The sequence below is a fragment of the Mytilus edulis genome, chromosome 10, assembly GCF_963676685.1.
Source record: "Mytilus edulis chromosome 10, xbMytEdul2.2, whole genome shotgun sequence".
Lineage (NCBI taxonomy): Eukaryota > Metazoa > Mollusca > Bivalvia > Mytilida > Mytilidae > Mytilus > Mytilus edulis.
In genome coordinates, this window is record NC_092353.1 from 21,676,854 (window position 1) to 21,702,168 (window position 25,315).

General features: G+C 33.2%; 1 protein-coding gene across 1 annotated transcript in view; it reads right to left on the reverse strand.

Annotated features, from left to right (window-relative positions):
- Nucleotides 1–24,483, reverse strand: part of LOC139490625 (uncharacterized) — a 37,504-nt gene extending 13,021 nt beyond the window's left edge. Inside the window, exons 1-2 of the mRNA XM_071277518.1 lie at nucleotides 24,083–24,483; nucleotides 23,119–23,297 (exon numbers count right to left, since the gene is read on the reverse strand). Of these exons, the coding sequence (XP_071133619.1) occupies nucleotides 23,119–23,297; nucleotides 24,083–24,464 (561 nt within the window). The 5' untranslated portion in view covers nucleotides 24,465–24,483. The remainder of the gene's footprint in view (nucleotides 1–23,118; nucleotides 23,298–24,082) is intronic.
- Nucleotides 24,484–25,315: the final 832 nt, after the last annotated feature.

Sequence of the window (25,315 nt, forward strand, 5' to 3'; positions counted from 1 at the left end):
TTATGATTGGTCGGTATTTGTTTGGATTTTCTCCTCTTTCTTTTTAAACTTGAGTGACCAAGAATTAAAAAAACGCGTCAGAATATCGCCCCTCTTACTAAATTTGGCGTTCGTGCGAGTTCGTGCACTGGCTATTTATGCCAATAATGGCCAGGTCGAGCAAAAATATGCGCGTGACAAGTAATAATAATTAATTTGACACACAACTTGTTCATGGATAGAAACAGATGCCGGACGGTGCATTGCAAAAACACTTCCAATAAAAAAAACCTTCCGAAAAACTCCCCTACAGTCTACATAATGAAATAAATTTAAAAAAAAATAGCTACCCCCCTCCCCTCCCCCGCCCCCTTTTCCCCTCTAAGTCCAGATACATGTAATCATGACGTTTTTTTGTGCTATATCATTTTTACTTTTCTTGATCCTCAGAGACGTTGCAGGAAAGCAAACATGAAAAAGAATAGAAAGCCTTCCAGGACGTTATAATTATTTGACCTAAGTCACCTCTTTGTTGCTACATGAAGAAAAAAGTCACCTAATTACAACAGCAGAACCAGAGATCCCGTGACAAGTCGCTAATCATGCCTATTTTTCAGCTCTTACCAGGCAACCATAACCATATTCCTATATGAAATCCTTCTGCCCCCTCCCAAACAAATAAATAAATATAAAATGGCTATTATTTAACACAAGTTTAAATTGATTGATTGTAAGTTGCTAATTTTAACACCCAGTGAAAAATATTTCATGCTTGTTCATGAAAACACGAGTTTAGAAGTCAGGTATATATATATTAAAAAAGAAGAGATGGAATATGATTGCTAACAAGGCAACTATCCACCGGAGTTCAAATATGAAGTGGATTTAAGCAATTATAGACAATCGTAAGGCCTTCAACAATGACAAAAACCTGATACTGTAAATTTAAGTCGTCTATAAAAGGCCCGACATCAAAAGTGTAACCAATTCAAACGAAAAAACTAAAAGCCTAATTACTATACTATATATAAAAATATTAATTTTCGCGAACCATTTAGGTCACGGAAATTCCAAAATATGGCATCAGTAAGGAGAGTTGTGCAAATAATGTGAATACACAGAACCCCCATCCAAATTATCTTTAGCTAAAAGTATTCATCATTTTCTATTTTATATGTACCAGCAACATTCCATTTTTCTATAATTTCGATTGAAATATTCCAAAATCTGAGTTAAAATCGATCGAATGCCCCAAATAAACATTGTCTGATTGGTTGAAGTACTGTGGCGTCAATGATTAGCATAATAAGCCTCGATGTAAAGAATAAGCCTCGATGTAAAGCACACGCTTCACATGAATAAGGAGAGTTTTACAAATAATGTGAATACACAGATCCTCCATCCTATTTATATTTTTCTGGAAATGTTGCAGTGTTCATCATTTCTGTTTTGATTCTGCTCACAACATTCCATTTTTTCTATAATTCCGATTTAAATATGTGGAACCCGCAATAAAAATAGATGGCCTCAATGATCTAATAGCAACGCAAAAAATTCCGTTACCCTGAGTTCTACGATGTTACATTAGACTGGGATCCGGCCCAATCTAGCTGCGCGTCGTAAGGTCAAGATTAGCCAGGATCCCAGTCTAAATTATGTTACATAAACCCAAAACCATATCACACAATTACAGAACTTTGCGCTCAAATGTAATTCTTGGGGAAGTATACGGGTAACTTCGTTTACGAAAATTTATACACACTTTATCATTAACATATTACCTGGCTTTTGCATATTCACTATTTTTTATTCTGAACTGTAGTCGAATTCAATTCTATACATTTTTTTTTTACATGAAGCAATAGGAGTAAGAATATTTATTTAGCGCCATTAACCAGCATCACAACAAAATTATTTACCGGTATTTTTGTGAAATTTCAGTTCTATAGGTTATCAATTAGAGAAATGTTGGCAAGTATTACTTATTTATGTGAAGGTTCTACTGATGTGATTCTCTAGACCTTTTTGACGGTCCGTTTTATCCCTTTTATCTCAATACTATCTCCGATGACAGGAATGTCAACTCGACCTATCCGTGTCGAAAGTGAAAATCCACTCTATTTGATGAAATAATTTCTTCTTCAACGGTTCATGCATTATTTTTGTATTATTTGATAACCAATCACATTCACGTTGCATGTTTGCATGAAAATGGTTATGTACATGTATTAGTGAATTGTAAGGGCGATGCAGCATGCGAGGTCAGTGCGCGATCACGTGACATTATTATATGTAAACAAACATGCTCCCCGTGTAACACGTGTCTGAATTATCCTTTTAAAGTGTTATGAATCTTTCAATCACTATTTTATGATATTTTTCTTTTTGTTTTTAGGTTTGCATATCAGTAGTCCAAGTGAATTAGAAATAGTTCCGAGTTGTGTGTGTGTTTTTTTTTTAATAGTCTATAGAATTAGAAGGTAAGTCTACATAAGTTATATTTACATGTAACTAAAGTCTAAAAAGATGACTCCACTTTCCCTCTATATTTAAAACCCGCTTACCAATTTAAACAGCATTTGTCACCTTGAAAGCTAATTTGCCCCTTCCCCGTCATTTCACTTTAAATTTGCTCAAAAGTCATACTTATAGTCCATTTACATTAACGGCTGATTTGTGATTTTACCAAATTTTCATATTGAACACATTTGACCATTCAGTATGAGTTCCCATGTTTTTTTGTCTTATATGAAGGAGGTTTTAGGTCATCTTTTTCTAAACACCTTATTGCTATTTGTCTGTCTGGATTGTTTAAACCACAAAATCAGATAGTGATGAATACATGTATGCAAGTTTTCAACAATCCCGGAAATTACACTTTATTTAATTATCGCTATTTAGTCCAATCTGGGAAAAACAGTAATACACTGTATGTACAACTTTCTGTTTGGGTCATGCGACTGAAAATAAAGGTTTTTTACTAGAGAGCTGAGGGAGGAAAAACTTTAGAAAGCGATCATCAAGAAACTTTAATAGTTAATAATCCACTATTTTTCGAAATTGAAAATTGAAGTAAAAAATTATTTTGTTTTAAGTATTTACAATAAGTTAAAACGGGTCTCATTAAAAAGTATTGTGCATGGTGAATTGTTTCAACGGCCCCCAGATAGCTTCAACTGGATGAAAAAGTTGTGTAATTTTAGAATTCATCCGGTATGGAATAAATAGCGATTAGGTGTATTGACATCCACGAAAAAATATAGGAAGTAAGATACATGTAACACCCCTTTAGGTTTTGATAAATATTGGATATGACATTAAGAAGTTATAAAACTGTATTCTTTGAATATGTTTCTAGCGTAACATGCACGCTTAGTACTGCTTTTTATACGTCCGTCAAAGACGGGACCTATTATGGTATACAAATGTCAGGTGTCCGTCTGTCTGTCCAGCGTAAACATGTGGCACCGTAACTTGAGAACGACTTATCCAAATTTCATGAAACTTAATATAGTTGTTTCTTATGATGGTCACATGATCTGTATACTTTTTGGTGAAAATAAGATTAAAACTTTTTGAGTTACGACACATTGTAACTTAAACAGGGGGGTGTTTTTTTCACATGTCACACTGTATCTCAAAAACAATTCTTGATTATGGCTTAAAACTTTAAACACTTCTTAGTTACATTAATCTAAATATCTGTATACTTTTTGGTGATGATTCAAAATTTCATATTTGAGTTATTAAGTATTTATCATGTTTTTTCCAAGTCCGGATCCATAATTAGTTTCAAAAACCGGAAGTGTGCCATTTGGCCACAGACCACAATTAATTTCTCTATCATTTCTTTAGAACATTTTGTATCATTAAAAAAATTGCACCATGCACTTTTGTCAAATTTTTTGTGTGTCTTATGTATAGCACTAGTCCAAAAATATATCCAAAATTCAGAAAGATTGAAGCAATCACTTTTACAAATTTAGCCAATATACATCCATACCCCTATGGACAAGTCAAGAGATGTTCCGAAAACTGTAAATATGACCTTTTTGCACTTGGCCTAATCACTCATTCCATATCAAAATGAGTTTAAATACAACATCCAAAAAATTATTTTACCTCTCATCTTTCATTTCCACCCAATAAAATCTAAGAAATGAGTGGGGAAGGGAAAGAAAAAAAATTAAGGAAAAATACACTCTAATTAAAAGGAACTACATTCGTGAACAGAACAACGAAAAGCGGGGTCATTAATTGTGGTCTTGGGCCATTTGCAATGTTTTTGAAGCATCTGCTGTGCAAATTTCTTGGATTTTAATCTATTTGGAATACCTTTTGACATTAATAAAATGTTTTACTGGCTTTCTATGCAAGAGGAAGCAAGAGAGAAAAAATATTATGTCATTTATCAGAAGCCTGTGTCAAAAACAGGGTCGGTTGATAATTATTATTGTTTTTTTTTTTTTGAAAGATCCATGACCAATAAAAAAGTTAGGGTCGGGGCTAAAAAACAGGGTCGGTCAGGTTACCTGAAACACAGATTTTTTTTTCTCGGCCCAAGGAGAGTTGTTAAAATAATGTGAATACACAGAACCCCCATCCAATTACAGTTATTTTTGGAAAACAAATAGTGTGATTTGTCAAATTCAGCTGATTTTTTAATCGTCTTGAAAAAAGTGTACATTTTATGAGGGGGGATAATCCCGAGCTTAAAAACACCCGATCCCGGAGTCCCGATAAAGGTCCTATCCCCCCTCTTTTATTGTCATGTCTAAGAATTACTGTTTAATCTTCATTTGGCAAGAATACTTCAATAAGATACCCCCATACATGTATATGGACAGATCATATGTTATCCTCTGTCATTTGAAATTGTGATGCCAGAATGCATTCCCCCCCCCCCCCCCCTTCTTCATAACCACCATCTTGACCATCTTTTCTTGACCATCTTAAATGAAAAAGTTTAGACGGTAAACTATGCTTGAAACACGTGTGTCACTCAAACGACTTTAAAGTAGTCTCCCTGATCAATTACTTACATCAAAGTCAAAGGATAATTCAAGTTTTAAATCGGAGATTTTTCTTGCCCTTTAACATTTATTGTCACAACAACAACTTTCTTTTCTAAACTATCTTTACATGGAGAGGAGACGTCAAAAGAGTTCTTCAAACACATGAGTCGAAAAGTGGTAAATAACTCCTGTATGTGACATTTAGTGGAAGTCATTCAACCATATCATTTTGACAAACAATTCAATCAACACCTTTATTAATTAGTCCTTTGTTGTCGATAGCTGTAAATTGCAATCAGCTGATAATTAATTTTCTGTCAAAATCTTAATGAGGTCAAGGTGAATTCCGAGTATTGTCTGATAAGTTAAAGTCTGAGAAACTCGAAAAAAGTAAATAAACAAGAAGGAGGAAAATAAATCTTTCTATATATTTCTTTCGCCAAATTCTTAAGCAAATGACGAATTTTCATCGCCACAAGTATTATTTTTTCGCAAATTGGGAAAAATGGCGACGGCCAGCGGAAACCCTGTGTGAGGACACCCTATAAAGCTTGTGCTCGTGTTGTACTAAAACATTTTTAGTATGCTGAAAAATACCAACATTAGAAAAAAAAACAAATAATTGATATTGTAAAATATCATTGGTTGAAGAGCCAATGATTTACATACATGTATATACATAAATATATCAACCATAAAATACAACTGAATTAATTTACACCACAACTGTTGGAAAAAACCTTTATGTCTATCATGTATATAACTTATCTCATTCTAGTCCATTCAACTGACAGAATCAGTGTAAATTTCATGAATTCTTTAATATCATTATACATAAAATTGAGAAAGGAAATGGTGAATATGTCAAAGCGACAACCACCCGACCATAGAGCAAACAACAGCCGAAGGCAACCAATGGGTCTTCAATGTAGCGAGAATTCCCGCACCCGTAGGTGTCCTTCAGCTGGCCACTAAAATATGCATAATAGTACAGTGATAATGGACGTCATACTAAACTCCGAATTATACACAAGAAACTAAAATTTAAAATCATACAAGACTAACAAAGGCCAGAGGCTCCTGACTTGGGACAGGCGCAAAATTGCGGCGGGGTTAAACATGTTTATGAGATCTCAACCCTCCCCCTATACCTCTAGCCAATGTAGAAAAGTAAAAGAATAACAATACGCACATTAAAATTCAGTTCAAGAGAAGTCCGAGTCTGATGTCAAAAGATGTAACAAAAGAAAATAAATAAAATGACAATAATACATAAATAACAACAGACTACTAGCAGTTAACTGACATGCCAGCTCCAGACCTCAATTAAACTGATTGAAAGATTATGTCTTCATCATATGAAAATCAGGTACAATCCCTCCCGTTAGGGGTTTAGTATCATACTATCATAAAATATATGAGAAGAACATAACCCGTGTCATGCCAACAACTGTTTTTTTAGAAATAAATGTGTTTAGTTCCGATGCAAAGACCCTATCAGTGAATCAATGTTAAATCCAAAATATGCAATCTTTAATGACCTGACAACAGTATCGTAACTATATCCCCTTTTAATAAGTCTATTTAAAGGTTTTGTTGGAAAATGACGCAGTCATTGTTCCATAACTGCCGACCTGAACTTCATTACATTGCTCTGCCTACCGCGCTTGGTTTCGTATTTTCTATTTTCCAAACAAACTGGTATCTGCTTGTGTTATCATTATGCATCATTGTGTAGTATTAAACCAGCCAGGACCCAGTTTACACTGGTTTTTGCTTGTATTCCACTACACTCGAACAAAGTGTTGTAGTTTGACGGGAACCAGTTTTAGAATTTGTAAACTACAAAACGTAATCGGTTATTGTTCATTCCGTTTTGGTGTTTCATACCGACTTATATGGTTTGAATATATTCAAACATTAATGTGATAGGTATATTAAAGATTGTTTTACAAAAGGATTGAACTGTTTTACTTTCAAAGTCGTACTATAGGGATATCTGTCATATACGGATTTCCACTCTCACCGGTTAATTTCTTCTTTTACACGTGCTTTGGAAACTTCCTGTTTAATCGCAAGTTTTAAAATTGTTTTTGAGTGAATTAAACTTATTTTAACAATCATGAAGCGTTCCAGGATCATTTTAAAGCAGTTTCTTCTTCTCTTTGATGATGGAAAATAGGTTTTCTCAAGAAAATACCGCAAACGATCGCAGAGGAATTGAAACGTACAAGTCAAGTCGGCACCTGGTTAAATTGGCATCTAGTCAAATCGGCACCTATTCGACGTCAATTCGGCATCCAATAATATTTGATATAATATTTTCTATTCAATTAATTAATTACTGTTACCAAGTACATAGTGAATATGTTGTTGTGTATTTTGGTAAACCACGAAACGAAAGTGAATATGTAGTGTATAAAGGTAAACAACGAAGCCCTTACCAAAGCTGTTGTTTTAACAATTAGACAATTTGTGTAATTGTAAAAACAAGTCAATTATTAAAATAAAATGGAAAACTATGAGTCCCTTTCAATAAATCAAACTTTCATGCCAAATAATTAGCAAATTTAAGGTGTTTGTTTTTCAGATAAGTTTAAACAGCATTAAACCAACAATCCTGTAAAATGCTCAACTGGTTAAAATAATGCAGAAAAATACACAATATCTCATGTATTAGTCCAAATAATTATGACGTCTGGCAAGGCTATTTTATTATTTTTCTGGGACGCCTTCCTACGACGTTCAGGTGCCAATTTAACTAGGTGCCAGTTTGACTAGAATTCTTTGATAAATGTTTGAAACTATCTGAGTTTCATTAGACCTTTGATAGCAGTAACAAAAAGATTATTTACTTAATATTTTGTGGGAGAAGGGGGTTCAGACTGTGTGGCATCAGGTCTGTTTGTGCCCAATACATTTTCGCACCCTACACGTTCGCACATTTATGACCAGACCGGATTGCATGTCAATAAGTGGGGGAATTAGCTGACATTCTGCGACCCAGTTCCTATCATATTATTTTGTAGGGGAACTAACTCTGAATAGTGATGGTAGAGCATAGGTATCTCATTGTCTGGTTTTCTTCATATAACGCACAAGAAGTCAATAAAACACTAAGTTCAATGATGGTATATTAATTATTCTCGAATTAGATAAAGCATTCTTATTTTACAACACAAGAAATACATGTATAAGAATATGCAACATTGCTGCCGATATCCAGGCAGGCCGGGATCGACTGACACCTATCATAACAAGAAATTTGCTATTGATTTCATAGCGGCTTAATAAGTTTAAATACTAAGTTCTGAATGTCCTAGCAAGTAACAAACAAAAGAATGTATGATTTATGAGTTATCGACAAAATGTATAATACACAAATAAAGTTGCAGATGTCGCTTGACCGTTGTCCGAACTTTTAAGATGCTCTTTATAACTTTACTAGACATATATATAATTTGGTAACTGCTGCAGTCTCATTGTCCAGACAAGATCAATAGTTTATAAAAGTGCTTATTTGACATTGGTTGAAGTATTCTACGCTTGAAATGTATAGAACATTTTAACAATAATTTTATGTAAAATAGTTTACAAAGTAGAACCCGCATACATTAACTAATAAACCATATGAAATAAAATAAACTACATTTTTCTATTACAATACAAAACTATTCAAAAATATTGCTAAGGAAAAATACCTCATTTTTCCTTGGTGATATACTCTCCCTTCTTCCACAAAAGATTTTTTTTTTCTTATAGAAAGAAGAAATAACAATAAAAAAAAATTCTTTTCATACATGTGCATAATATATATACTACATGGTAACACACATTATTTAAATTAACATTATTTCATTAAAGCAAATTATTCTACAATAATTGAAATATCCTCATTGAAAGTAAACACATCCTGAATTATGTACATGAATATCATTATTAACGTCATTGAACAAAAAATGTATTGTCATTCGAACACAGTCTTTTTGGTTTTGCTTCTATTGATATTAATCTTTTGGTTTTGCTTCAATTGATATGAATCCTTTGACATAAATCTCATTATTAACGAAATGAATAGTTATTTTAACACAGTCTTATGATTTGAATCTTTTGATATGAATCTTTTGATACAAATCTTTTGATAATAGTCTATTGGTCTGAAATATTCTGGAACACATCTGTTCTGTTGCACGAACACGACAAATCTTCTGGACACAAAACAAACCTTCCTCTCAGAAGAGAGTGGTACCCGAAGGATGTTTTATCGGCATAAACCAGTTGCCTGGTTTGAAGTCTCAATCCACATGAAACTTCTAAATCCCATTTCTGCATGGCGATTCATACCTTATATATGGTTTTCCTGACCTTCGAAGTTTCAATCCGCATGAAACTGAAGAAATTTACATATGACAGATGTAAACTGTGAATTCCATATCCACATGGAGATTCACCTGATCCACTGATGTTTTACATCAACGAATGTAAAACTTTGAAATCAATATCCACATGGAAGTTTAAAAAAAAAACACACAATGAAATGTTACATATTCCGAAATGTAACATGAAATCCATAACCTAATGGATTTTTCCTTTATATAATATTTGACAAGCATGAGGAACCGACACTAGAATGAGGCTGAATATATCTCTTTTTCCCACGAGCAAAGCACAGAACTTGATTGCTTAACTGCAATTTACTTTGAAAATGTCTTGTATTCTGGTTCTTTTCTGTACTAGAATCCTCTGAAATAGTCTAATTTGATAATCATAAATGTTATTGAAACTTCTTCCATACTACTGAGTATAATGAGACACAGCTTACCAAAATCACCTTGTGACAATTTATTTTGGCCTTAATACATGAAATATTAATATCCTATAAACTTGAAAAACTATTTATTCTTAGCCCTATGAAAAGCGATGAGCAGAGTTTATATTTAATAGAGAAACGTTTAGTATCTACATGTACATAGCATTAATATTATTCTTTAGTTGATCTTTGAATTTATTAAAAACTATAAAGTACAAACCCTTGGGATTAACTAACACATTACTTAAGAAATATAGGGTAAAAATAAATTTTCGGACTTTTATAACTGACTGATTAGATATAAATATTAATATTTCAAAAACCAAAAATAACAATGATGTATCATAATCTTAAGAAATCAATGAAAATGAATTCCCCGAATTTGATAATAATTCAGCATGGAGTCGTCACTTCCATACTAAACTGCCTGTAAGAAGTAAGGTTTGGTTGACGAGACCAACCCTTACTCTACAGTTTAAAAATGTTTCTAAATATTTGTCATCACATTAAACAATCATTGTTATTTTTAATTTATGTCTTATTACTTTATTTTAGTGTTGAATGATAAGAACAACAAAAATTACATTACTATTGGAAATAAAATTGTATTCCATGGTCTTTGTCTAGGACAAGAGCATGAACAATGCTGAAATAAGTATATAGATCCTTAAAAACTTATACGAGCATGTCTTTTTAAGAACAAAAGCTCGATTAAAGCAGAACCTATAACATACCCAGTTTTGGTAAGGAACTAGTACAGACTTGGATCATTGCCATTAACCCTTGCATAATGTTCAATAAGTTTTAATCTGAACCTGTTAATGCCATGACCAGATGAATATTGAGTGGGTATTGCTCTTCGTGTTGTAGGTGTAAAATGGTGCATAAATTTCATTGTTTCAATATCAAACTGGGATACTGGCACAAAATCATTTGGTTGTACTGGATTTTGAGAGTTTGCACACATATTTTCTTCTTGTTTTAGGACTTTTAAGAACTGCCTAAACACATCAGGTCTTAAATCCTCACTCATAAATAGAGTACTTCTTGGACCTTGACAGACATTACCATTTGAAAACTTTACTAAATATCTGGACTGTTTTTGATCTTTGTCTAATAGAACGCTTACAATTTTTTGATTAGGTACTTGACTGAATTGTTGACTATTGCCCTGGTTTTGAAATGAATTTGGTTTTGTTTTGGGAAATGCCTTATAAGTTTGAATGACTTGAACTGACGGACTTTTAGTTGACTCAAAAAACTTGTGTTTTCCTGGACGTTTCCGCTTTCGTCCTTTTGCATTGTATTGTCTATGGTAATCCTGTTTTAAATTTTCTGGAATACGTGAACCATCTTGCCAACTAGTTCCTGGCTTACCAGTCAATTTTACTTTGTATATAGGTTTACCCTGATAAAGACTATATTCAACAAGTTTTTCAATTTCATTGGACTGAAATGCGGTATGCTGAGGGTTTTGTAATCTGTTTTGATTTTGTGATGCCCCTTGGTTTGCCTTTTGTGAATTTTTTACCTGTGAATTATGTTTGTCTTGAATATTTGTATCATTTTGAACTGAACTTTGAGTCTGAACTTCATTTTGTGTCTGATTATTGTCTTCATTTTGCATGTTTTGTGAATCAATAAGGTCATCATTACGCTCAACATTTGTGGCTTCGTTATCATCTTGCTCTTCTACATCAAGTAGAATGTCTTCATATTCAGGCAGCAGATAATTTGGACGGTCTAGGGGATTATGGTAGTCTTTCAGTCTCTTAGCATGTACTAATGCCTTAACCTCTTTTTGTGTTTCAGTATTCTTAATCTTAAAGGTATTATTTGGCCCTTTGTACAGAATTCGGTAAGGACCTGTCCATCTTTGAACTAATTTGTGATTCTTGCCTTTTGGTGTTCTGCTACAATATAGCCATACTTTTGCCCCAGCAACGAAAGTTGGTTGAACTGCTTTTTTGTCGTGTTGAAAGGTATATTTGTCTTGTTTTTCTTTCTGGTTTTTAGCAGCAACTTCACGGTAGAGTTTTAATCTGTTTACCAATTCATTTACATGTTGTTTAGTTTCCCTTGGCATTGTTTGTTTTGGTATTAAAGACACATCAATAGGCAGCCTCATTGGTTGTCCAAACAGTATTTCAAATGGTGAGAATTGAGTTGACTGTGTTGCAGGTGTGGACCTGTAAGCCATCATGATTGGAGGTATAAAATCTGGCCAATCTGTCTGTTCTTTGTTACAATATGAACGAAGGGATTGAATGATATAAGAATTCATTCTTTCACAGGCTGCATTGGTTTGCGGATGATAGCTACTTGTATAGTGTCTAGTAACATCACATAACTCGCAAAGAGCTTGAACAAGCTTGGACATGAAATTGGCACCTCTGTCAGATATGATACAACGTGGACTTCCCCAGCGGCAAATTATCTCATTGAATAATACTTTAGCAACCACCTTTGCTCCCATTGATTTCAAGGGAAATGCCTCACACCATTTCGAGTAACTGTCAACCACTAGTAGCAAGTATCTGTGTTTGTCAGGTGTTGTTGATAGTTCTAAAAAATCCATATGCATTCTTTCAAACACATTTTCAATTGGCAAAGGAGTAAGGGGTACTGGTCTCTGATGTTTAGAGTTCTTTGATTTCTGGCACTGTTCACATGTTCTTACGTACTTGTCTATGTCGGAATACATATTTGGCCAATAGTATTTTAAACGTAAGGATGCATGGTTTCTCTCAACACCTGGATGAGCTGCCATTTTACTATCATGGTAACATAACATCACATCATGTCGTAGGACAGCTGGAACACAAAGTTGTTTTATGAAATTATGGCCTGGAGGAAGTTTTCTTGAATTTTCGGAAACCATATGGTACAAAATGCCTTCAATAATTTCATAATGGTACGCCTTTGCAACAAGAGATCTTGCCTTTTGAACCTCATCTGGAACGAGTCCTTTTAGTTTATAATCAAAAATTGGTTTGAAGTCTGGACAGTTTCTTTGTAGCTGGTACAAGGTTTGACGTGTTGGTAACATCTCATCAGGATCTTTAGGTTGGTCCTCTTCAATAGCTAGAACTTCAGGAATCCGGATGCTGTTTTCCCAGCCAAACTCAAAGGTGACTGCTATATGTTCTTTCCTTTCAGCATGAAGTGAACCAATCTCTGGAAGGTCATCATCAGATTGGTATTCTTTGTCTTGGCTATCTATGGGATAATCTCTTCGTGACAATGCATCAGCATTTTGGTTCTGGGTGCCTGGTCTATGAACAATGTTGAAAGTGTACTGCTGTAAAAACAATGACCACCTCCCAAGTCGTCCAGTAGCGTCCTTTGAGTTATTTAGCCATCGCACGGTTATACTATCAGTGTAAACTGTAAACTGATTGTTTGCTATATACGGTTTGAAAGTTTTTATAGCTTCAATTAGAGCTAACCCTTCTTTGTGATTGATATGCCAACGTTTTTCCTGATCTCTTAAACCTCTACCTCCATATGCAATAACTTTTTCTAGTCCTTCATGATGTTTTTGACCTAATACATAACCAATTGCTGAATCTGACGCATCTATTGACAGGAAAAACTCTTTTTCAAAGTCAGGAAATGCAAGGATTGGTGCAGATGTCAGTTTTTGTTTTAATGTATTGAATGCATCATCTTGTTTTGTTGTCCAATCAAATTTTACATCTTTCTTTAATAGTGTTGTAAGAGAGGAACAAATTTTACTGTAGTTTTGAATAAATTTTCTGTAATAGTTGCACATACCAAGAAAGCTACGTAATTGTTTGACTGATTTTGGAATGGGATATTCAGAAACTGCAACTGTTTTAGATTTGTCAACCTGTATGCCATGTTCAGAGATAATGTGTCCTAAATATTTTACTTGTTTTGCCGCAAAATGACATTTTGAGGGTTGTAAAGTTAACTTTGCTTGTTTTAATTTTTGAAATACCAGATTCAAATGTTCAAGATGTTCATCAAAGTTTTTGGAAAACACTAATATGTCATCTATGTATATAAGTGCAACCTTCCAATTTAGTTCTTGTAAGACTTTAGTCATTAACATTTGAAATGTTGCAGGTGCATTTGTTAAACCAAAACACAATCTTTTAAATTGGTATTGACCTTGTGGTGTCATGAATGCTGTTTTGTGTTTTGACTGTTCATCAAGTGGCACCTGATGAAATCCACTAGCAAGATCAAGCGAACTGAAAATTTTAGCTCTTGAATAGCCAACTGTATCAACAACCTCTTCTATTTTAGGAATTGAGAAAGAAACTTTTTTAGTGACCTCATTCAATTTTCGAAAGTCTAAAACGAATCTGTATGTATTGTTTGGTTTTTTCACTAAGATTACACTGCTATGGTAAGGAGACATTGATTCTTCTATGATGTCATTTTCTTTGAGATTTTTGATTTGTGTCTCCATAACTTCTTGCATTTTTGGTGAATATTGAAACCGTTTAGACCTTACTGGTGCTTCATTTGTCGTTTCAATATTGTGATAATGCAAGTCTGTTTTGCCTAATTCAGACGCATCTTTTGCGAAAACATTCCTATTTGATCCTATTAACTTTAGAAGTTTTTGGTGTTGTTCTTTAGTAATGTTATCGGAATCAATTGTAACATTAAGATTTAATGCCTCTTTAATTGGGTCTTGAAATTGAACATCTGATTTTGATTTGTTATCTAAGGCACAGATTGGTTTTGTGGGTGATTTCCAAACTTTTGAAATTGGTGAATTTGCCTTTATAACAATGTCTTCATTTGTTGGATTTAGCACTCTGTAGTAAACTTTTGCATTTTTAACTACACTGAGACAATTTGAACCTAATATTTGTCTGTTTATCAAATTATCGTGTGGCTCTAACAGCACTGTTGTATTTGTTGGGAATTTATTGATAGAAAGTTGTATATCATTCTCTGTATATGCTTTTAAAGTCAGCGTTTTGTTTGTGTTTGCTATGAAATATCTCTCTAAATTCTTTCCAGACTCCAAGGCAGCAATAGTAAAATCATTATGAAATGAAACACAACCATTTGAAAAATCAATGTTTGCCTTATGAGTAGTCAAAAAATCTTGACCAAGGATTAAGTGAAATCCAACATCTCTTAAAATATAAAAAGAAAAGGGCATAACTAATCCATTGACATCTATGTCCAAATCAATTTTCCCTTGAACATTATGTACAGTATAATAATTGCATACTCCACGAATTTCATGTAAATCTGTAGTACTTATGACTGGTAATTCTTTCTTATAAAATGCTCTTCTAAGCAATTGCTCATTAATAACAGAAATTGTAGCACCAGAGTCTACAAGAGCATTAATATAAATATTACCTAATTTAACCCTTATTTTATTACTATTTACAATGGCTGTTTCTACATTAGCCATGAAGTTGTTCTTGAACTCAAAAGACTTTGCCATTTTAATAATATAATATTAGACTTCAGGAGGGATGAAAAATATAAGCCTTATCACTTATCAGACCTAATTATATGTTCAATAAATTAAAACTATTATTATATATAAAAGTGTCACAGGTGATTTAATAATAGGCTGTACTCACCCTCTGCAGTTACCAAGGAATAAGTAAATAGCTAAATTCCTATACGGTTTCCTGTCCTGGAGGTCTTCTATATTATGGCACTAGTCCTTAAAGTTCAGCAAGCATCTTCTTCACGAGAAACGAAGCCGGGTCCTCGAACCACTCTATGACCAGACCGGATTGCATGTCAATAAGTGGGGGAATTAGCTGACATTCTGCGACCCAGTTCCTATCATATTATTTTGTAGGGGAACTAACTCTGAATAGTGATGGTAGAGCATAGGTATCTCATTGTCTGGTTTTCTTCATATAACGCACAAGAAGTCAATAAAACACTAAGTTCAATGATGGTATATTAATTATTCTCGAATTAGATAAAGCATTCTTATTTTACAACACAAGAAATACATGTATAAGAATATGCAACATTGCTGCCGATATCCAGGCAGGCCGGGATCGACTGACACCTATCATAACAAGAAATTTGCTATTGATTTCATAGCGGCTTAATAAGTTTAAATACTAAGTTCTGAATGTCCTAGCAAGTAACAAACAAAAGAATGTATGATTTATGAGTTATCGACAAAATGTATAATACACAAATAAAGTTGCAGATGTCGCTTGACCGTTGTCCGAACTTTTAAGATGCTCTTTATAACTTTACTAGACATATATATAATTTGGTAACTGCTGCAGTCTCATTGTCCAGACAAGATCAATAGTTTATAAAAGTGCTTATTTGACATTGGTTGAAGTATTCTACGCTTGAAATGTATAGAACATTTTAACAATAATTTTATGTAAAATAGTTTACAAAGTAGAACCCGCATACATTAACTAATAAACCATATGAAATAAAATAAACTACATTTTTCTATTACAATACAAAACTATTCAAAAATATTGCTAAGGAAAAATACCTCATTTTTCCTTGGTGATACATTCACGCCCAATTTTAATTCAAATTCAAGTTGAATAATTGGAAAATGATGGTTGTTGTTTTAAATTGCTTGGGTGTAAATACTGAATGTATTTATAGCTTGGTATGAGTAAAACATTGAAGATTTTAAAGGAAAAAACACAAAAGATAATTGTTTTTAACAGCTTGGTCCCATTGATCTGAAACAACGAAACAATAAAACATAGAAACCAAAATATAGCAATCCACTAATATAACCAAAACATGATAAAATTTATTCAACACGCAGAAACAAACATAGTCATGATAGTCAGAATCTCACTTCATTTTAAAACAAGTCAATGAAACAAGTTATAGCAATACACTAACCAAAACATGATTAAGAGTTATTCAACACAAAATAAAACGTTGACAAAATACCACTTTATTTAGAAAGGATTATTATTATTTTTAGCAATACCTTATCCAAAACATAATTAAGATTTATTCAACACAAAAAAAAAATTGCTGTCTCACTTTATTTTGAGACAATGACAACAATTATACTTATAAGAAAACACTTGCTTACATAGTTGTTAAACACAAAACCAATTAAGATTGGGTGCGAACATGTAGGGTGTGAAAGTGAAAGGGGTGAAAATGAGTGGGCGCAAACGTGAATGGAAGCGAACGGACTCAGATTCAGACTATGTACCAGTGAGAAATATACAAGCCTTTCTACGGTATTTATTTGTACAATTCAGCTAGTCTTGACCTATTCATTTGTCTTAAAAAACCAGCCAGTTGTCACTTTCACTTCACACACACACACATATACGAATATCAATTATATGCTTACGATACATGTTGCATTGTTAAACTAATTACGGTATGTGAAAATCAAGACTTGCATAAAAACTATCCCAATATTAGAGACAGTGGCGTCATTTTTCTTCAGAGCTTTCAGCTCTTTGATTAGTTTCTGAGGAGAATACTGACATTTTTGTGCTTTATAAAGAATATTTCCATAAAATTTTGGATGTGAAATACCTGAACGTATAAGATGTCTGCATGTTGAGTTATATTTACGAATTATTTCCTTATACCGGTGATAAAATTTAGTAAATGTTTTGACCAGTTTGTGATATCGAAAACCCTGGTGTAATAATTTTTCAGTAATACATAAATTTCTCTCGCTAAAATCTAATACATTGTTACAAACACGAGCGAATCGTACAAGTTGAGATATATAAACACCATAAGATGGTGACAAGGGAACATCACCATCTAAAAATGGATAATTAACAATAGGAAATGAAAAATCATCTCTTTTATCATAAATTTTTGTATTAAGCTTCCCGTTTATGATATAGATATCAAGATCGAGGAAAGGGCAGTGGTTATTGTTATCATTAGCTTTATTTAAAGTAAGTTCTACAGGATAAATTTCTTTAGTATACATACTGAAGTCGTCATTATTTAGAGCCAATATATCATCCAAATATCTAAAAGTATTGTTAAATTTTTGTATCAAATGTTGTTTTGATGGGTCTTTGCTAATTTTAGTCATAAATTGTAACTCATAACAATACAAAAACAGGTCCGCAATAAGTGGTGCACAGTTAGTCCCCATTGGAATTCCAATAACTTGACGATATACGGAATCTCCAAAGCGAACAAAAATGTTATCAAGTAAAAATTCAAGTGCATAAATAGTATCAAAGCATGTCCAATTGACATAGTTCTTTTGTTTATTGCTACTAAAAAATGATCTAAAAGAGTTTGAACATATGTACTCGCATTCCGACATGTATAATCATGGACTATTCTTTTATATAGCAATATCTGTTAGCCATTTAGAGGTCTTTTGCATTTAAAGTTCAGTTTAAGTGGGCTTATTTTGGGAAAACGAAGTCAATTTCCAGATCATAGTTTACATTTTCTTTATATTTTGCTGTGTCAAGATAACCTCAATATCAAGGACAATATATAGACCCAAAAACCGTTTATCACATTCTACACATGAGATTTTAGCAGGAAAGACTGTGATTGGAGTATTTAACCATTGCAACTTTTTAATTTGATCTCCTCCACTAATTGAAGTAGAATATTTAATGAAGGTGTGTCCACAATTTAGAATATGTTTATATATGTACAGAAATGATGTTGAACCTGTTTTATAAATTGAAAAGGTTACATTTTCCCCCTTCAAAATCTAAGCTTGAACCTCTGCGGTCAACAATCAAAGATCAACCCACACTAAACTGAATGTAATTGAAAGACATCTAGAGGTTGATATCAGAGGCAGATTTAGGGGGGGGGGCCTGCTTTTTGAGACAAAATTTGGTTGCTTATATAGGGAATCACTGAATCATGACTTGAGCGAGCCCCCTCTTAGGTCAGTCAGTGGGCCCCCACTTAAAAAAATTTCTGGATCCGCCACTGGATATACAGTATCTAACAGAAGATGAAAAAGGGAACAATATGGTGAATTTTAGAGATTTATATTATTTCATGTACATGCATTTGAAATATATCAGATATATTGTTTGATTTTTTTTAGTTCTAAGTTCCAAGGTGACCTAGCTTCCATTTTAGAAATCGGATTTAAATGCTAGTCTATCAGAGGGATTTTTCCTTTTAATTGGTTGTAGATATGGAATCTTATTTTACCATGAAGTCAGATTTGAAAATGACTTTGGGAATGAAGATGTTGTAAAGACTGAATGTCAGTTTTAGTCTTATATACAAACATGTATGTACTTTATAATTTTAGTCTTGCATGTATATAATTATGTGTACAATACATATATCACTGATTCAGTGGCAATGGTAAATAGACACTGACAAGTCTTAGATCTATAATATTTTATAGTTTTGAATGTTTTGCCCATTGACTAAAACTAGGTGGAGGTTTGTGTGTTCTTATTTCCAACAGAGGTACACTCAACATATATCAATATGTGCATTAAGCAAATTGATAGTTGCTAGATACGGAATGATTATACAACAAGAAAGTTTTAACCTGTGTATATATATACTTAAAATATGTTAAAAAAAATCATGTCTTTTTCAGGACTTCCGAATCCAACCATGTAGTATGGAATGTCGTTGAGATGTGGTTTTGGTCAATGGATGTTAATGAAGGACCAGTAGTACAAAGTATATCACTGGATTTAGCTCTTTGTCTAAGTGTATTATTAAAGTACTTTGCTTTGAGCTCAGTTCATTGTTATGCAATTCATTCTTTGTGAAATAAAGATTTGACAGAAGACTCTCATGTACAAGGATTTGTCAAAGTAGTACCACCTCTATTTACAATGTAAGTATTAGGGAGATAAAAGCATTCTATTTTGATTTGAACCAAACATATTATATAAAAAAAGAACAAATTTACCCAAGAATGCTACTCCCACTACTAGCAATATGATGCTAGGTTGTTTTAATACATCTGTAGACTTTACTGCCTACTTATGACTCAGTCCTGAGTGTAAATGGTCCTTCAACTATGTGGGGAAAAAATTATAAGGCCTATCTAGGCTTATCAATTTTGAAACTATATTTCATTGTACATATTTGAAATTTTTATACAACCACAGAAATTTTTGCAGTTGAAATACATGTAGGTATCCTGTCGTCGTCTTCCCAAGACGGATGGTTTCCAGATAATAACTTCAGTATAAGTAAAAAGGAAGCCATTAAATTATAACATAATATTTATAATCATAAAAGGAAGCTTGGGATTGTTTTGGGGCGGTTATATATATATAGTCCCTAAGGTTTATGAATAAGGGTTCCAAAGGTGCCCAAAACAAGCATTAATCTTGTGTCAGTACAAAAAGTTGTGTATAAGTATTTCAATTGTTTTGAAACTGTACCATAATATTTAATACCATAAGTAGAAGTTTGGGGTCTATTTTGTGGGTTATGGGGCAAACAGTCGAGGAATTGAGGGCCAAAAACAAACATTTTTGTAGATTCAAGGCAATAAATTGGAGTTATCTTTCTTTGTCCAGAATGGTTGTTGAATTAATATTACCTAAAACCATTGCTTTATGAAATCTTCTTTGAAAATTGGAGTTATCTGTCTCTGTCCAGAAAAGTAGTTGAATCGACTTAAAATAATGCTATGTATACAATATACAATGCAAAATTCACTTTACTACCAACTGATAAATTTAAGCAGTCTTTAATAGCCATTCAGTGATTACAAGCACTTTGATTATCATTCTAGGGTTATCCCCTTTCACAAATGGAAAAATTTCTCAAGTTTGTCTCAACTAAATTTAGTGAAATGTGTATACAAATGCTTATTACCGGTACCTCTAAACTTGGTTTAAGTTCAATTTTTAGCAGCTTCACTTTTACAGTTCTTGATTTATGTACCTTTATAACGTTATATGCTAGCGGAGGCATCATCACCATGACTGTATGACATTTACACTTTAATACTTTATGATGTATTAAAATGAGTAGTTGAATAATTACTGTTGCAAACTCCATTAAAAATTTGATTTGACATCATTTTTATACAACCACAAAAATTGAAAACTTTTTGGTTGTACATTGGTATCACGTTGGCATCATCGTCTTCATCCAAAGACATTCGGTTTTCGCACTCTAACTTCAGTAAAAGTAAAATGGAAATATATGAAATTTAGACACAAGATTTATGACCATGAAAGGAAGGGTGGGATTGATTTCGGGTATTTTGGTCTCAACAGTTTAGGAATAAGGGGCCAAATTAGCATTGTTCTTGGGTTTTGCTCTATAACTTAAGTTGGTTAACAGAAATCTATGATATTTTAACATAAGGTCTATGGCCACATAAGGAGGGTTGGGATAGATTTTGGTAATTTTAGTTCCAACAGTGTAGGATTTAGGGGCCAAAAAACGCCCCAAATAAGCATTTTTCTTGGTTTTTGAACAATAACTTTAGTATAAGTTAATTGAAATCTATAAAGGTTTATGACCACAAAAGGTAGGTTTGGATTAATTTTGGTCCCAAGGAATAAGGGGCCAAAATTAAACTTTGTTTGATTTCATCAAAAAAATGAAATACGGTATTGTGCTTCTTTGATATGCCAAATCTAATTACCATGTCCAAATTCTTAATTTTAGGTCCTGTTTTCTAATTGGTCTACATTAAAGTCCAAAGGGTCCAAAATTAAAATAAGCTTGATTTTAATAAAAATTGAATTCTTGGGGTTCTTTGATATGGTGAGTCTTAACATGTACTTAGATTTTTGATTATGGGCCCAGTTTTCATGTTGGTCCAAATCGGGGTCAAAAATTATTATACTAACTGAGTATTGTGCAATAGCAAGAAATTTTCAATTGCGCAGTATTCTGCAATAGCAAGAAATCTTCAATTGCACAGTATTGTTCAATACCAAGAAATTTTCAATTGCACAGTATTGCACAATAGCAAGAAATCTCCAATTGCACAGTATTGTGCAATAGCAAGAAATTTTTAATTGCACAGTATTGCACAATAGCAAGAAATATTCAATTGCACAGGATTGTCCCTTTTTCAAATTGGTTTACATTAAGATCCAAAGGGTCAAAAATTGAACTTTGTTTCATTTCAACAAAAATTGAATTCTTAGGATTCAAACGCATTGATCTCAGGAATTTCTTCACTGTCGTTCCCTCAATAACTGCATTAAACAGTTTCTAATCATTATTCATTCGAAACCATTTTATTATACCAATGTCTCACACACAACATAATATAGTATACTGTTGTCTATTAGTCCATCATCCACACTTCAGACAATAACTAGAAAACACTTCCCCCTACTTTCAAGAAAATTTGTTGAAATGTTTATATCTATTGACATAAGCTCCACATCGATTTTATAAATTTTAGAATTTTCATTATCATGTTATGAAGAGATTTTATCCTTAAAAAAGAGAGAATTTTCCAATTTTGAACAATAACACAAAAATGCATCCATCACCTTTAAGTCCATACTTGTTATACATAACAAAATAATTTACAAAATATCAAATATGAGTCGAGACATGAACCAACGACAACCACTAAACTACCGGCTCCTGACCTTGGAAGGTAAATAAAGAATGTGGCAGGGTTGATATAGAAACGAAGATGTGTTATTATTGCAAATGAGACAACTCTCCACAAGAGACCAAATGACACAGAAACCATCAGCTAAAAGTCACCGTACGGCCTTCGACAATAAGCTAAACCTACATCGCATAGTCAGCTATAAAAGGCCCCGAAATCACAAATGAAAAACAACTCAATCGAGATAACTAACGGCGGAATTAATGTACCAAAAAAATGAACGAACACAAATATGTATAACAAAGCAACAAACGGCAACCACTGAATTACAGGCTTCTGACTGGCACAAGCACATACATACAGAATGTGGCGGGCTTAAACATGTTAGCGGGATCCCAAATCCTCACCCTAATCTGGGACAGCGGTGTACCAGGACAACACCATGGTTGTGAGCACTCAATCCATCCCGAACCTGGGACAGTGGTGTAACAGTACAGTAAAATAACAACCTGCACAATCAGTTGCAATTAGATTAACTCAAAAGATCGGAACAAGACACACACAAAAAATTAATTTTAAGACAATAGACACAAAGCACCGACATAAGAGTATTTGCAATTACTGGAAATTTGACAAAATTGAGGTGAAAATTTGAGTCTTTATATATATATTCTGGAATTAAAAATGTCGACTTCTCATAGTTAAAGACTGGTAGTTATAGTAGTTTACGCTTGTTGTCATCCAATCAGAACCAATGATACACAATTATTGCATTATAATTAGTAATTTCTACGGATGATTCCTCCACATGTACACATTACCTGGTCAATAAGATCTTCGGCATCCCGATTCCATCGATCAATAATACTTCTTCTTTTATGATCATTTTCACAGGTTTTTGAAGATATTTTAAGTGTTTCGTCGAACGGAGCAGGAGTTAACCAGGATCTATATACTGATCGCTTGTTTCCTGGACAGGCAATGAAAACTGGAATCCAATCTGTAAATTTTATAAAGTAACGTTTACTAGTAATTAAAGCATGCCTTATACATGTCTAAATTAAGAATGCTTTTCGATTGAAGCTTTGGTGTTGACACCATATTTTCATCTCTGTCGGGTTTTTTTATCCGCGGCTTTATCTAATCTCTAGTAGCTTTATAAGCCTTTTAAAATTTTTAAAAGATTATCTTTGGCATAAAAAAGAAGGTAATGATCTGAAACAACATCATAGTATATTGGAAGTTCATTTACTTAACATAAATAGTAATTTTACACGACACATTTCCATTTCACTATTTTTATGCAAATTGTATTGAAAAACAGAACCTTATATACAGGATTAACCAAGTCAAGCTATCTAGACCATGTGATGTACGCTTTTGTTTGTTTTTGTATGCACGTCTGTTTTCGGATGAGGAGGTCTGTTGTACCTTCCATTATTTTGAATAAATACAGTTATCATTTGTATGTATTATGCGAGGAATATGATTAATTATGATAAGTTTTTCCATGTTCAGATAGGTAGTTACAACAACTGCAGAAAAAAGTAAAATCACAAAAATACAGAACTCTGCAAAAAAATCAAAACGGAAAGTTCCTAATCAAATGCCAAAATCAAAAGCGCAAACACATCAAACGAATGGATAACAACTGTCATATTCCTGACTTGTAACAGGCATTTTCTTGTGTAGAAAAAGATTCACCAAGTTTTGATCACCAAAACGGGATTCTTTTCATAATATAAAGAGAATAAACTAAATAAGTAAAGTTAGGTCAAATCTTACCTGACTTAATGGTTTGATTAGATGCTGTCTCTGAAGTTGGCATGCTGCTATTAGATATGAGTTGTTCGAACTCTTCTTTAATTATGGCTTCAACTGTTTCCCTTACGGAATCTCCAAGACTTTGTAATATAACTTGGTTGATGTAGATCTTCATATTTTTGTCTAAACTTGCTGTGTCAAGCATTGCAACTAGCGGAACCTTGTTGTTATCTATAAGATTAATCTGGACACTATTGGTTGCAGCTGTAACATATGTAAGAAGTATATACACCATTCCAATACAACCAAACAATTTTTTACCATCCATTATAAGTTTTAATATCTTCACATTTGCTCCTTCACTTACAATTGAAACAAATCTTAAATAACACTTAACCGACATTGACGTATATATAAGATATACATCCTGTTTAGCAAACTCCGGACAGTGATCGTTTTCGTTCCGGAACTATTTTCCTTTACTCCATCAAAAGCTAGTTATCAGCCATATTGGCTTAAGTAGCAACGAAAGGTCAATCCGGTTCAAACATCTTGAAGAGCGGGCTACAAAAAAGCCGAAGGCAGTGATTAGTGTAGAGTAGTATTCGGGCCCGTATGCGGATCGGAACTGGAACTGCCGGGGAGTTTGCCTGTTTAGTGCACCTCATGTACTTAGTACTTTTTTTTATGAATATACGTATTATATTCATAAAACACGGCTTCTTATAACATTGTTTTAAGCTGAGAACTATTTACACATGATATATTTCCCGGTTTCTAGTAGGGTTTGTGTTTCTCAGTCTCTTTAGTTCTCTATGTTGTGTGTTTGTATACTGTTTTTGACTTATGAGTTTGACTTTTCTTTGAGTATTTTCCTTCTGTGTGTTACAAACACCTTTTTTACTAGATATTGACCAAACCATTACAATACAGCTCTGAATTTTTAATTCGAGTAATATTTCGTATCCATGGATTGAAATGAAATCACCACTTCCTTCTTATGTATTCAGGGTTAATTCGTTTAGCCATTATTGTACAGGTATACATGCAGACAAAACCACAGTAAAATATTTGATTTTAAGAGCTTTGCTAGAATACGCATTATCCATTTATCAAACGTTTTGCGATACGATGAGGTTTGTGGTGGTACCCGGCCTAGTCAAACCAAAGACTCTAACATTGGTATTTGCTGATTCTCCGTGAAGCTTTGCATTTAAGCTAAGCATTTAGAAGTAAGTACAAAGACTGTTCGGC